Source organism: Cydia strobilella, chromosome 9 (genome assembly GCF_947568885.1).
Source record: "Cydia strobilella chromosome 9, ilCydStro3.1, whole genome shotgun sequence".
Taxonomy (NCBI): Eukaryota; Metazoa; Arthropoda; class Insecta; order Lepidoptera; family Tortricidae; genus Cydia; species Cydia strobilella.
In genome coordinates, this window is record NC_086049.1 from 6148015 (window position 1) to 6162765 (window position 14751).

General features: G+C 36.6%; 1 protein-coding gene across 1 annotated transcript in view; it reads right to left on the minus strand.

The window, feature by feature from the left end:
- Window positions 1-723: 723 nt before the first annotated feature.
- Window positions 724-14751, minus strand: part of LOC134744133 (poly(A)-specific ribonuclease PARN-like) — a 47359-nt gene continuing 33331 nt past the window's right edge. The window contains exons 12-14 of the mRNA XM_063677830.1: window positions 3918-3946; window positions 1519-1661; window positions 724-992 (exon numbers count right to left, since the gene is read on the minus strand). Of these exons, the coding sequence (XP_063533900.1) occupies window positions 777-992; window positions 1519-1661; window positions 3918-3946 (388 nt within the window). The 3' untranslated portion in view covers window positions 724-776. The remainder of the gene's footprint in view (window positions 993-1518; window positions 1662-3917; window positions 3947-14751) is intronic.

A 14751-nucleotide genomic window follows, 5' to 3' on the forward strand; every position in this document is an offset into this window, starting at 1 on the left:
GTTATGTAGGTGCCTTCATTAAGAGTCGCCGCATAGCTGGGGTTTCAAAGTGGCATGTGCCTCCCTAATGCAATGCCCTTGGAAATCCCAAACGTGCTGGCGACGCCGAGCTTCGCTGCAGGAATGGAAAACATCGTATTGTGCTTCTGAATGAATTATTTCCTGTATATCGTGTTACGTGTTTGTTATGTTTCCTGTATATTGTATTTCCCAAAGCAGGGTTATGGATTCACAACACTCCCGTTTTATAAAGCTTGAAGATATGCGGTCGGCCGATCGCCAATGACAGTCATAAGATGTTCACGAAGGGTTACGTGATATAGTTCTGTGGTTCCGTACCATTACGTAAAAGACGGCAAAAAAATATCAAGTTTGTTGTATGGGAGCCCCATTAAAATATTTATTTTATTCTGTTTTTAGTACTTGTTGTTATAGCGGCATCAGAAATACATCATCAAATTTCAACTGTCTAGCTATCACGGTTCATGAGATACAGCCTGGTGACAGACGGACAGACAGACAGACGGACGAACGGACAGCGGTGTCTTAGTAATAGGGTCCCGTTTTTACCCCTTGGGTAAGGAACCCTAAAAACATTTAAAGCTTTCTCGCTCACATACATCATGGGTCTTATCATGCTTATATTTAGAAGCAATAATTTTTTATCTCGTCAAATGAAAGGACCACTTTAATTAACCAGGGGTCTGTGTCTTTGTCCAATAAGTAAAGGCAGGAATGTAATAAAATCCAAGAAATACAGATTTAAACATTTATTCTTAATCCCAACTATCGCTCTCTTTGAAAGCAGACACGCATTCCGTCTTAGCCTCTTCATCGAATCGTTCTATCACTTTCTTTTGCTGCTTCTTCGCCTTTGCGTTGTCCTTTTCTTGCTTCCCCTTCTTAGGTTCACTGGAGTCCTTCTTGCCGTTGACTTCGGGCCTCTTTCGGGAGGGCTCGGGCTTCTTTGGCGGCGGCTCCGTTTCGTCAACCTGTGAAAAAGTACCGCTTACTGTCTAAATTTTGTATCTGAAAAGGTTGGTGTTACCTAGTAAAAAAAATTACCCATATTGACTTTATCTAGTAATAAATCTTGTTTCTCAATAAGAGAAGCCAGAATATATAGGTACGATCAATGTGAACAAGACCGTCTAGATCAGGTAATAACGTCGACAAGCTTCGTCGCTTCTAACTCTTGCACTTGTACACATACTCTACTTAAAGAAGGTCGGTTGAGCAGAAGGAGGGAATCTCTTCCTTTCTGTGTCTGAGCGAAGTACGTATATAAATACGAGAGTTCTTGCCCTATGCCGCTCTTCACAACCAACAATTTTATATGCCGGTCTTTCGCACATTAACTCGCCATCCACCATCATATGTCTTAAGTTATGCCTGTGTATATATTAATGTGCGACTCACCTGTGCTCCTTTTTCTGTTTGACGGCGGTGGTAGCCCAAGCTTATGGGCGGAGTACTTTGATATTTACGTCACAATACATATTTCACCGTGGAACTCACCTGGAACATACCGGAGCTGGTCCTCTTCCTGCTGGGCGGTGGTGACGTCAGGCTATTGCTGCGCTGGCGCTCTTTGGTGGGTTCTTTAAGGTCCTTGACGGGAGACTTTGGAGGAGCAGGAGAGACGCTTGTTGTACTAACGGCTAGAGAAACAAAACAAACCCATTATTTTTATAACTTTTCAAATTCAGAAAACATATTCGGAGCTTTACACGCTTTTTTTTAGCCACCCCAGTATATTTAGGAGATTACTCGTATATCTCGTATCATCAATGCAACGTCTCGATTAACGTAAAGCAGTTGTCAAATCTCTAATTTATATTATGTAAAAGGAACTGTTTGTCTGTTACCTCTTCACGCTTAAACCACAGAACCGATTGAGATGAAATTTGGTATGGAGATAGTTTGTGGCCCGAGGAAGGACAGGACAGTTTTATCAATCATCATTATCATCACACGCGACGAAGTCTCGGGCAGAAGCTTGTTTTCTAGAAGTACCTAAGTACAATTTTAGCGAACGTGATTATGACTGTCAGTATATGATTATAATCGATCAATTTGTTCTCAGGTCATATATAGTACATTATTGTCGAGGCTCGGAAGTAGCTACTTGCTGGCTGAGGATTCGTTTTAAACGGACGATCTTGGGAGTCCGTTTAATTGAATCCGAAGCCAGCAAGTAGCCTTCCAGCCGAGTCATATATAGTGCTTTTCTCAAAAATGGCGCAATAAATGCAAATATAATAGAAATATTTTACAGAAGCAACGTTCTTATGTATATATTTTCACAGAAAAAAGTAAATGATTTGATTTGCCGCCGTTTTATTTTTTTAATTAAAAATGGAAGTGTATTTTTCTGCTGAAAATACGCCAACCTATTTGAGACACCTAAATAGTCGCGGTACCAACATTATAATAATAAGTACTGATCATCTGTTTGGCTGTTTAATGGACCTATGCCTTCATTTGATATGGTCACTTCAACTTTTAAAAAGTTTGCAACTCGACAAATAATGGAATTTGTATGCAACATTGCAGTCCCGAAATTGAGACTGCAATGTTTTTAACTTTTAAATTTTTGACTGACCATAAACTACGCACTTCGCGACATACTTTTTAACCGGCAACGTCTACTTTGCCGTCCATTTTTGAGAAAAAATTTTAGTTGTCTAAAATAAGGTTTGAACAGGGAAGCCTAAGCGGCAAGAGGTTAGTGGTAAGGCACTAGAGCTCCCACGCCAAGAAAATTGTCTTTATAACGCAACTTTATGGCCAATAAAAACGCACAATAAATGTTTGCTCTAATCATCACAATTCTACACTACTGTAAATCTTAAGTAATAGTCGCACTGTCTGGCTAACCAATGGTCTGAATAGGATTAAATTTCACGAGTTTGAGGTACGCAGTCTGAACATGGACATGCCAAACGTTTTAAATCCAATATCTTGTTTTAGGAATTAACTATGACAATCTGTGGCGAGGTATTTTCGTGGCGGTTTGGATTTAATTTCCTGCTCAACAAATTTCATGTACAGTCAGCTGTAGAGAAGAGTAACCTCCCATGCATGCAAAGTTTGTATGCAAAGGTGCTAAGCGAATACTATTGCTGACTGTACTTAAACGTGTAACCATTTTGTAGTGGCCCTAGTTAAAGTACGCAACAAGCCAACAAAATTACTTAAATTTTTATTCGTTTGTTGTGTTCGTGACTATTAAAGGAACATAGATAGGTAGGTACAGTCAAATAATTTAATTTCCGATCCATTTCGTACTTTGTCACAGTGACAATCAATACACTTAAAGTCGCTAGAGACCTCATACTATTCTCACTATGACAAAGTACAAAATGGGTAGGAAATTTAATTGAATTTACATAGCCTACAGATGATGATAATTCGTTGATTGACATTAAGTACAAGGATATGCAATATCATAATTTTGAGCTTACAGTGTTCGAGTGCTGTTTTTTTAAGAAAAAAAAGGCTTTATCAAATTAGCTACACATGTCAAGCGATTACCATGCAATAAATGGGGCATTTTCTATGAAAAGGGACCGTATTGTCGATGGCGCTTACGCCGCACAGCGTCGCGCGGCATTGTATTTATATCGGAGCATCATTAATAATGGCGTAAGCGCCATCGACAATAAGGTCCCTTTTTTATAGAAAATACCACAAATAATTTCATTTCCACAGATTACACAACGTACTGCAATGTCCGGCCATGTCCATACTATCTGTTCAATATCATTATCTAATAACAATTCAATACCTATTCAGATCCCTGTTGATAACCCTTCCTGTCTAAAATAACCGTTAATTTTAACTGCTTAGTTGTCATTTCATCTTCATGGGTAGTATTTGCTAAATTATTTAACCGTTAACTATTAAAATGGTACCTTGCCGTGGCCTGGGGGTGTCAGGAGTTCTGTAACAAAATAAGTTTTATATTAGGCAAGTTCCTACATGTTAATAATAACCTTTTTATTTCAGAAAATAATTATAAAAAAAAAATACACAAAAGAGGTCTTATAAAAGTGATTGAACATGCGTAATGATTAATTCAATCATAAGTGCCGTATACTAAAATGTTTACGTAATATATAAGTTATATAACGTCACACGTAACAAGCAGATAACTATCACCTACTAAACCTATTCGCATAAATAGGTATCTTAAGTAAATACGTTGATTTTTTATTCTTGTTTTTTTTGGCACTGTTACAAAATTCTTAGTGGAAATACGTGACTAAGTCCCTGATTAACAGCATCCTAATTAATTTAAATCCACGCAGTCTCTTCTAGAAAGTCGTTCTGGCTATTTTTAAGTCTTCAAGCGGCTCGAACACTTAGGAGGATCGTTTATTTGAACATGAGGTATCTTTAATTGGGGCCGATATAGCTAATAGTCTTAGGCCATAGACTAAGTTGGTGGAGTAGATGCGCTAAAATAGGACATTGATTATACCTATAGATCGCTTGATGTGGGTGTTTCGAATTTAATTAGGAACATTTTGCATTGAATTGAACATAGGAAACTGATAACCCGGAAATTATTGTATGTGGTGAATTTTATCAGTAGGTTCATGAAATCAATTTCACGGAAGCAAATAAAGTGACGATTTACCTTATTTATCGATATCCATTGTAGACAATCGATAGCGTTGAAAAATTTAGTCTTATATGATACATATGAAACGCGAACGTCAATTTCGGACGCTATTACAACGCTAACAACTGTGCAATTGGAAAAAAGTTTATATCTGATCGCATAAATATTTTTTTAAGGTGAAAAATGAGGGAAAGCTATATAGAACTTACATTTATCTGTATTTTGTCACCGGCGGTTACAATCAATGGACTGATTAACGTAACTCGGTTGACAACCATGAAACTAACCATACTATAAAATTTTAGCGAACGTACGATCGACAATTCGGACCTGCTCTTAGTCCCCGCGGATCTACCTGCCGCGGCGAAATGCGCGCGCGGTGCCGCGGTAACGAGCCGCACTAATTGTCACCGGCGGTTCGGAACAATCAATCAACTACGTAATTCAGTTGAGAACTAAGAAGCTTCAATATATTAGTGGACGTACGATCACCGCGACAGTTCGGACCTGGTCTTCTTCCCCGCGGATCCACCTGTCGCGGTGACATGCACGTGCGGCGCCGCGGTCACGAGCCGCGCTAATTGTCACCGCCTGCGCAACCTGCCCGTGTATTCCCGTCGGTTACGTGAGAAAGCGAGTTCGGAAGTTAACTGATATACCGATACCGTCTAGAGAGTAAACTATACGTAATTCGCCTCATGGCTGCGTCCAAGATTCTAAAGAAAACTTGCTTTTTCCCATACAATTTGTCAACCGAACATGACTCACTCGCACCTAGGAATATTATTATATTAGGTAAAAAAGCCTTGTTAATAATGTATGTACTACCTAATTTATGTTAAATGATAGGTTATTGCTCATTGAGTTTCTTATTCCTACTCTTCCCGGGCCAAGGTTTTTTTATTTACGAACTGGTTATAGTTTGTAATGAGTGTAGAAAAAAGTTCGACTTTAATGTAATCGCATGAGCGTAACGTTATTTTTTGTACTGGATTTTCAGAGCCATCGACTCGCCCTGGCTGGGTAAGCAATAGAAATACCTTGCCCAAGTGGCCATCCTGCCCACGAAGCTCACGAAGCTAATCAGTTCGCTATGGCCGTAACCCATTAATTTGCACTGAATACGACGACATAAAGTGTGCGAGAGCGTTTGACAGCCAGTGTCAGTTTTAATCAGGGCTCTACGGCAAAATATTAAAGTAGTTTCGTACATTTGAATTTTATTATTGGAATGCGAGACTAGCACCTGGCTCTAGGCTACATTAATATATGTGGCAGTTGACGTTTATGCCGAATACTAGAAGAATTTGGGCCCACGAAAGTTAACAAAAGATATTTCTCTGAGGTATGCCCAAGATGGCAATCGTTATCGACAAAATCCATTCGAAAACTACAAATGTATCGGGAATTATTCGGGATGGCAGATGTGAACTAATTTCCATACATTAATAAGTTACAATTGGCGCTTTCTATAAATTATTTTGTTTTGAATAAGGACCTAATTTAATCTCTTTTTGTTTCTATTTCCCGCACTACACAGCCAATACGCAAGTAGATTTTACACACCTGCCAGTGCTTTTACTTAATAAACAAAATTTTTGTGTAGTTACACTAAATACCTTAAGCCCAACAAAAAATTCAAATTTTTGATTTTTCTCTTGAAATATCAGATGTTTGAGGACAAAAACCTCATGTTTCTATGAAGTCATGTATATACGAAGTCAACTGTACTTAAAACGCTAATTGGCTATTAAAGCACGTGACAATACCGTTAAAGCCTAGATGTAGACCGTAGGAGATAAAAGCGCGCTGTGATTTGCGCGCTAACACTTACTTTGCTCCATAGACTGACGGAATGAATAATTGTGAGCATATTTCACTCAATGCCATTTCCCTAATTATGACATTACACGAAGTCGTAATACCCTTGCGTTGAACTGTGTTCTTAATTATCAAGCTTGCTTTGTTGCTCTGTTTTGCAATAACTGCATGTGTCATCGAAAAATCTCTGTTTAATACAGTCAGTATTCAGTAGGTACTGACTGATTTAATAAAATTTTTAGTCTTAAGACAACCTACTCGTACTTTTAGGGATCATACTCAAACGGTCAAACACCTACGAAGCCTAACAACCAATTGAACCTATCAATAATTATGCATTTTTGTGTAAACTGCCGAAATGTTGAGTTTGTTGACCTTGACTAGATCATTTTTTTTTATCCAGAGGCCGTGAGTTCAAGTCTCACCCAAGGCAGTAATTTTTCCACTTTTAAATTTATTCTAAGCTTAATAGCATCGATCGCAGACGTTTCTGCTTCTTAGAAATTAATTTAGATCAATTTTGATGACAATTAAATGTTTGTGTGTGCTGGAGTGATTGGATGGTTTAGATTCATCTTTTTATTTAAGTTAGTCTGATTATGAGATCACTACGCTCTAAAAATGTTACATCTAAATATTTGGTCTTCTTGTCCACGTAAAACCGTGTCAACACAGCCACAAACCGTTATCAAATATTTTGATAACAAGTTTTACCATGCCTCCAATACTTAAGTAAAGATAGCCATGTATGGAGCGAGCACTCATAAGCGTACTTATTCCAATTTAGGAAAACATTATAGGCACATTTTAGACGGCTTTAGAACTTGGGTCCATGGAATCCCAAATGCTCACCCAACGCAGGCGAGTCAGATAAAAGCTCCTTCCGGACATGTATAGTTGTTACGAATCTCTAGATCAATTTACCCTGGTTTACCCATAAACTGACACGCTCGCGCAACCCATAATAATAGCGTGACATCTCACTTATATGATTTATACTTATAAATACGTAAACAGGACATGACGGCCGCGACGGCAATATATCATAATCTTAAATGATACGTTCCACCCGACCATATTCGGCGTGTGTTACTCTTATTTAGACATATACACTTGTATAAAGACGTTAGAATCGTCTGATCAATACTTCATACATAATTCAATGTAGAATTAGAAAACCGGCAGATTTACACTCAGCATCAATAATAGCGGATGAGACTACGCGTCTAAATATCTACTACATATTTTACGTCTCTACCTAAGTATTTGGAGTACGATTAGACTGTAGCAGATACTTTTGAATAAGAACAAGTCAACTAGATATATAATAGGCTGAAACAAATTATTGGGTCCTGGAGAGAAAGTGCCTTAAAACCCTAAGTTAGCTCATTTTACAAAGAAACATAATTTTATTTTTAAAAAGAAACAAAACTGCATTCAAAGATTTTTCATTTTCTCTAATTTTGCTTGTCTAAAAACATTCTTGAGTACTGAATATTCGATTTTATGGATATTTTGTACGACAGACGAGTGTAAAATCTCGTGTTTCTTAGAGAAATATTATCATTGACATTAACTGTATCGACTAGTAGAATAAAATAGTGTTTATTTTTTGGAATTCCCGGGCGCGACAAGCGAATTTAAATAGTAAAATAGATAACGATCAGTCAATCACAAAAACAAAATGGATGAACAAAGGAATCCGATTAATAAAGTACTTTAAACAAAAGTCTGCTGTTGCCAGCAAGTTTATTACATATATTTTGATCCAAGCATCGTCTTGTGGAGGCTAATCTCTAGTTGTTTTCTGTTTAACGACTAAGTACCAACTCCGATGTAACGTTTAAAATAGAAATAAAAATCCTCAGAAATCGAGCTGACACCAAGAGATGTCACAAGTTTTGATGAAAGAAACGGCTGCCTGTCGCGACGCATGCGCATGGTATCAATGGTTGGCTTCCCGTATCCATTAGATTAGACACTACACTGTAGTGACTACAGTCAGGTCATGGAAACTTGGCAGCAGCAGAGCAAAGTAGAGTCAACCTAAGAATTTGAAGAAGAACGGAAGGAAAGAATCAAGACTTGCATTTATTAGTAATTGAGTATACTGCCTAATATCGAGAAGTTACGCAAGACGTATTTAATTTTTTTTTTAATATATATTTTCTCTTTTTAGGGCCGATTTTACCAAACTCTCTGCAATGTAATCGAGATTTTCAGATTTTAATTGACACTTCTGTAAGTTTACTGTATTTAACGACGATTAATTAATCAATCAGAAACATTAATTCCTCCACAGATTCATTTTCATTAATTTTCAACCTGAATATAAACCTTCGAAAATGTGCTCTTTTAAGATGTTTTAATACTATTGTAACTGTCATTTCCTACTCTTCGTACGATGTTTTCGCGGTGTTTTTTCACATTTGCACTTTTCACTGACCTAATTATACTTATCATAGGAAATAAATATAGTATTATGTTATTACAGTAACCGACGCGTCGCAAATCACTCGTGCCGTATATGGTTCTCGGCGCGCCTGGCGCTACCGTCCGATGATTGACTCGTATCCGAGGTTTTGTACGGTCACTAATAAGACTCGTTATTGGGATGTGCTTCATCGCGTTTGGAAAAAACTGGAATTTAGGGTTAAAAGAGTAATTAACAGGAGCGTTAAGTTATTTACAGTGATCGGTGATGCGGTTGCTACATCGCGGAATCTAATAGTTTCCTAGTAGAAATGTTTGTATGGATAACTATATGGATTTGTATGGTAGACCCGCAATATTGTATTTATAGTATTAAGTACTAACATGTATGGAACATTCTGAAGTATTGCCACAATGTACTCTTATCCAATTTACAATTTACTAATAAAACAATTTACAGCAGTGATAACCGATCGCTATCGCTGATCACTGATTATTTATAATAAAAAAATGTGGAACAATAGGTCCAACTTATCAACAATATGCCGCAGTAAAATTTATTGTCTAAGTATTTTTGGGCCATATTTAACATAATACAATTATTTTAAACGGGTCACTCACGTATATTAAGTCGAATAAACGCTCGACATGTTTTCTCAAGAAGATCCTCGAAAATTGGATGGAAACATATCGAGTGTTTATTCGACTTAATAATACGTGAATTACCCGTTTAAAATAATTTTGAACACATCCTGTATTTGTTTTACTACTCGTACCTACAAGATATTCACTCACTCCAGTAGGCCACTGCTAATGAGAGCATGATAGCCTGAAGCGTCTACTGATCTCTAAAGAGTCTAAAGTCTAAACACTAACTGTAGGTTATCGCCACACAATGACTGTTAATCTTCTCAACACTGAACTTTAACACTTGAACCGACTAAACGTCGTAACTCTCGACTTGTGTCAAATGGTAATACGACTTATTCGAATTAAGACAGCAGTTCTACTGAGCTTGGGTGTATGTCATTCAATTCTGTACCTTATGGTTCAGCTATCCATACTAGGTATATAAATGCGAAAGTGTGTCTGTCTGTCTGTTGCCTCTTCAAACTTGAAGATAGTTTGAGTCCCGGGAAAGGACATAGGATAGTTTTTAAGTCGAAAATTATCCCTAAATAGAGTGAAAAGCAGGGTGGAATTGAGAAGAGAGATGAGAAGAGAGTCAATGAGTTCACTGATAATTGATGTAAGCATATTAAGATTATTAAGCTTATGCTCAAATTGAATGATGGCTATTACACTTTATCCAGGGGCTATACTTACTCTAGCTGCTGTTACTGATTCCATGCAGACGAAGTCGCGGGCAAAAGCTTGTTAAGTATATAAGTGAACAGGTTCTCGAATGTAGATAGAGCGGAATTTTCACAAGACTGTTACCATATTATGCTTGCCAAAAAATCATACAGACATTACAGACGAGTCTTTGTGTTTATTTTAAACTAGTAAATATTTGAGTTTAGACCCTAGAGATTGTGAGCGTAAAGCAAAGGTCAATTTGTCGTAAATTGAAGATTGCTAGAGATAATATTAGCCAGGTTCAGTAATAAAGAATTATGAGACATTTTTTTTACATCATTTGTATTATGACTTAAGCAGTTCATAGTTTTGGGTGCAGACCAAAAACGGCTTTGACCGCCAAAAACGTCCACAAACGCGCACGGTTCACCTTAATGCAATCCTAATTATATGTATAAAATAGTCGTGCGTGGCGTAAATAAATACGCATGCTACAAAAATCATCAAGTCGATCAAAAATATACCTTTAACCAGTTTGCTATTTGTAAATCTTACATCTAAAAGCGACTACACTACATCAACATATTCACGATCAAACTAACTTCCAAAGCAGTTTTCCATCAGAGAACCCTACTTAAATTATGACTTCAAATACTTTACGCACAGAGTTCTAAATCGATCGTCAATCCATTTATCCGGCTAGTATATACAAGTTAGAATAATTACGTCGGCGCACTTTTGTTTTCTGATGACCGGTAGATCATGCTAACAATATTCCCTAACAGCAATGCTAATATTGCGCACACGCCGCCTCCATCTTGGATGGCCATCCGCGCCAAAATGGCGACAGTTAGCGTCAGCGTCACAGCGCGAGACATACGCTGAATAAATAGTTGCTAGTCTAGTCAACGAGTTAGATCACACGGTACCTATATCTACACGATGTAAAGGTATGTGGTGTTAACATTTGAGTGACCATTAGGTCCGACCACGGAGTAGGATGGAGATGGCAAGTGGGCGTTCCCGTCTATCCGACAGTTAGTAGCGACCGACTTACTTTATGCACAGACTATGCTCAGTTGTTGTGTAAACTTCATGCTCGAATGACATTCACGTCGTACGTACGCTCGTCTAACAAAAATTGATAATTAAATTTAAAATGCCGTATTGTGCAGTATTAAGCTGCAGAAATCACAGCGGTTTAAAAAATCTTTCACGTGGAGGTATTTCCTATCACCGGTGGTTATTTATTTAAATATAATCCGATAAATACGAAAAATCTGTTTACTTTGCATTATTTACGAATGTTCGTTAAGTAAATCTATATTTTATCAGTTAGAACTTAGAGTTTACAATCCTTTGTCACTATTCTTTACGTTTATCTGGAATATTCGCTATCCTAAATGTCAAATAACTTCGCTACTCAGATGCTGCGCAATGTCGATATTTATATCGATAAAGTTAAAGTTACGATATTTCAAGTTTGATGTTTGGTTCGTAATAAATTATTATTTTAGACACGTTTCTAATTATTATTTGGGATAATCAATGTCTAAGTAAATATGGTAGCTCTGGTCATCAAGCACTAAGTTAAGTCGGGGTCATTTCATGGCAACCTTTCAAACCTTCGTATTCCTTTACATACGTTTTTGTTTTTTACACCCATCATATTTTCATCGTTAAAATAATTAGACTAGGTACTTAATGTACTTATGCGTACAATGCATGCAATGTGCCATGAATAAACGATTTATATTTTCTATTTCTTTATTATTAATTATTGTAGGTTCCCACAAGATGCCGATATTAAAAATAAATGGATCAATGCTACTGGGCAAGAAAATTAGTTTCCGCAGAAATATAGCACCATTTGCTCGGAGCATTTCTTAGAGAAAGATTTCTGGGGATAAAATTGCCATACATCTCATCTAGCGTCCACGCGCCTAAAACTTAGTTACTAATTTAGTAATTATTAGTGACATTCGGGCTCACTAAATTAATAAAAAGTGTTCCATACCACGCAAACTAGCGTCAAATATTGGAATTTTGCCGCCCCACTTCCTGATTTGATAGGTCACAATCTTACAATCAAATCAAGTGGGATCGATGAGCCAGTTTCATGTATGCTTTCACACCATACAATTAATTTGACAATTTAATCAGGTTGTCCCGTCTAGATTGACCTTAAATGCTGCTACAAGTAAATATATTGTTAAAGACGAATACTTACCTATGTAAGTAATTGCAGATTTGTTATTACAAAATAACAGCAATACCGAGTTAATAGACCTTTAAAGAACTATGATTTTATCTTTTTGACTTTAAGATATATTTAATGTTCACATTAACAACCTAGTTGGTCAATTAATAAGAAACAAATTTCTAGTTAGATATTTGTTGTACTGTACTACATATTATTTTTCATACAATCACGATTATCACTACCTATATTATAATCATAAATAAAGTATCATCTAAATGTGTTAAAACATACGGTAATGAAATATCAATACCTAACTGAACACACAAATATCGATAAAACACTCCGATTACACTGTCCCCTCCCTATATCGAATGGAACGAAGTTCCAACGGTTAGCTACTCGCAGGCGTGTAGAGATCTCGAAAACACTAGTGTAACGTGACCGTGAGATCCGTAACAAACCATGCGTAATTAGACCTTACTTATACTGGTTTTTTAGCCCTTTTCTCGCCTGTAAAAAGTAAGTGATTTTAAAACTATATAAAATAACGCCATCTGGTGTTGAGTAGTTGTATTAGGTGAACGTTGAGCGAGCTTTTGTGAGATTAATGAGATAATGAAAGAGTCGTATGTCATATAGCTTTGACATTATACTTTAAACCGTCACTCATGTAGCCTACAGTTGATATTCGTTCGAGAAATGTCCACCGGTAATAACCTTTTGGTATGGAAAGTTGCTACGAATCAGAGCAATTTTGTAAGTGTGTGACGTATTTTAACGTGGCTATGAATGTGTGAGTTTAGCGACACTGGTTTTCATACTAAATAGGAGTCATTTCACATCCACTAGTTTATTAATTCGTGGTGTTACTCACGGAGTAGGATGGAGATGGCAAGTGGGCGTTCCCGTCTATCCGACAGTTAGTAGCGACCGACTTACTTTATGCACAGACTATGCTCAGTTGTTGTGTAAACTTCATGCTCGAATGACATCCACGTCGTACGTACGCTCGTCTAACAAAAATTGATAATTAAATTTAAAATGCCGTATTGTGCAGTATTAAGCTGCAGAAATCACAGCGGTTTAAAAAATCTTTCACGTGGAGGTATTTCCTATCACCGGTGGTTATTTATTTAAATATAATCCGATAAATACGAAAAATCTGTTTACTTTGCATTATTTACGAATGTTCGTTAAGTAAATCTATATTTTATCAGTTAGAACTTAGAGTTTACAATCCTTTGTCACTATTCTTTACGTTTATCTGGAATATTCGCTATCCTAAATGTCAAATAACTTCGCTACTCAGATGCTGCGCAATGTCGATATTTATATCGATAAAGTTAAAGTTACGATATTTCAAGTTTGATGTTGGGTTCGTAATAAATTATTATTTTAGACACGTTTCTAATTATTATTTGGGATAATCAATGTCTAAGTAAATATGGCAGCTCTGGTCATCAAGCACTAAGTTAAGTCGGGGTCATTTCATGGCAACCTTTCAAACCTTCGTATTCCTTTACATACGTTTTTGTTTTTTACACCCATCATATTTTCATCGTTAAAATAATTAGACTAGGTACTTAATGTACTTATGCGTACAATGCATGCAATGTGCCATGAATAAACGATTTATATTTTCTATTTCTTTATTATTAATTATTGTAGGTTCCCACAAGATGCCGATATTAAAAATAAATGGATCAATGCTACTGGGCAAGAAAATTAGTTTCCGCAGAAATATAGCACTACTACTAGCTCGGAGCATTTCTTAGAGAAAGATTTCTGGGGATAAAATTGCCATACATCTCATCTAGCGTCCACGCGCCTAAAACTTAGTTACTAATTTAGCAATTATTAGCGACATTCGGGCTCACTAAATTAATAAAAAGTGTTCCATACCACGCAAACTAGCGTCAAATATTGGAATTTTGCCGCCCCCCTTCCTGATTTGATAGGTCACAATCTTACAATCAAATCAAGTGGGATCGATGAGCCAGTTTCATGTATGCTTTCACACCATACAATTAATTTGACAATTTAATCAGGTTGTCCCGTCTAGATTGACCTTAAATGCTGCTACAAGTAAATATATTGTTAAAGACGAATACTTACCTATGTAAGTAATTGCAGATTTGTTATTACAAAATAACAGCAATACCGAGTTAATAGACCTTTAAAGAACTATGATTTTATCTGTTTGACTTTAAGATATATTTAATGTTCACATTAACAACCTAGTTGGTCAATTAATAAGAAACAAATTTCTAGTTAGATATTTGTTGTACTGTACTACATATTATTTTTCATACAATCACGATTATCACTACCTATATTATAATCATAAATAAAGTATCATCTAAAT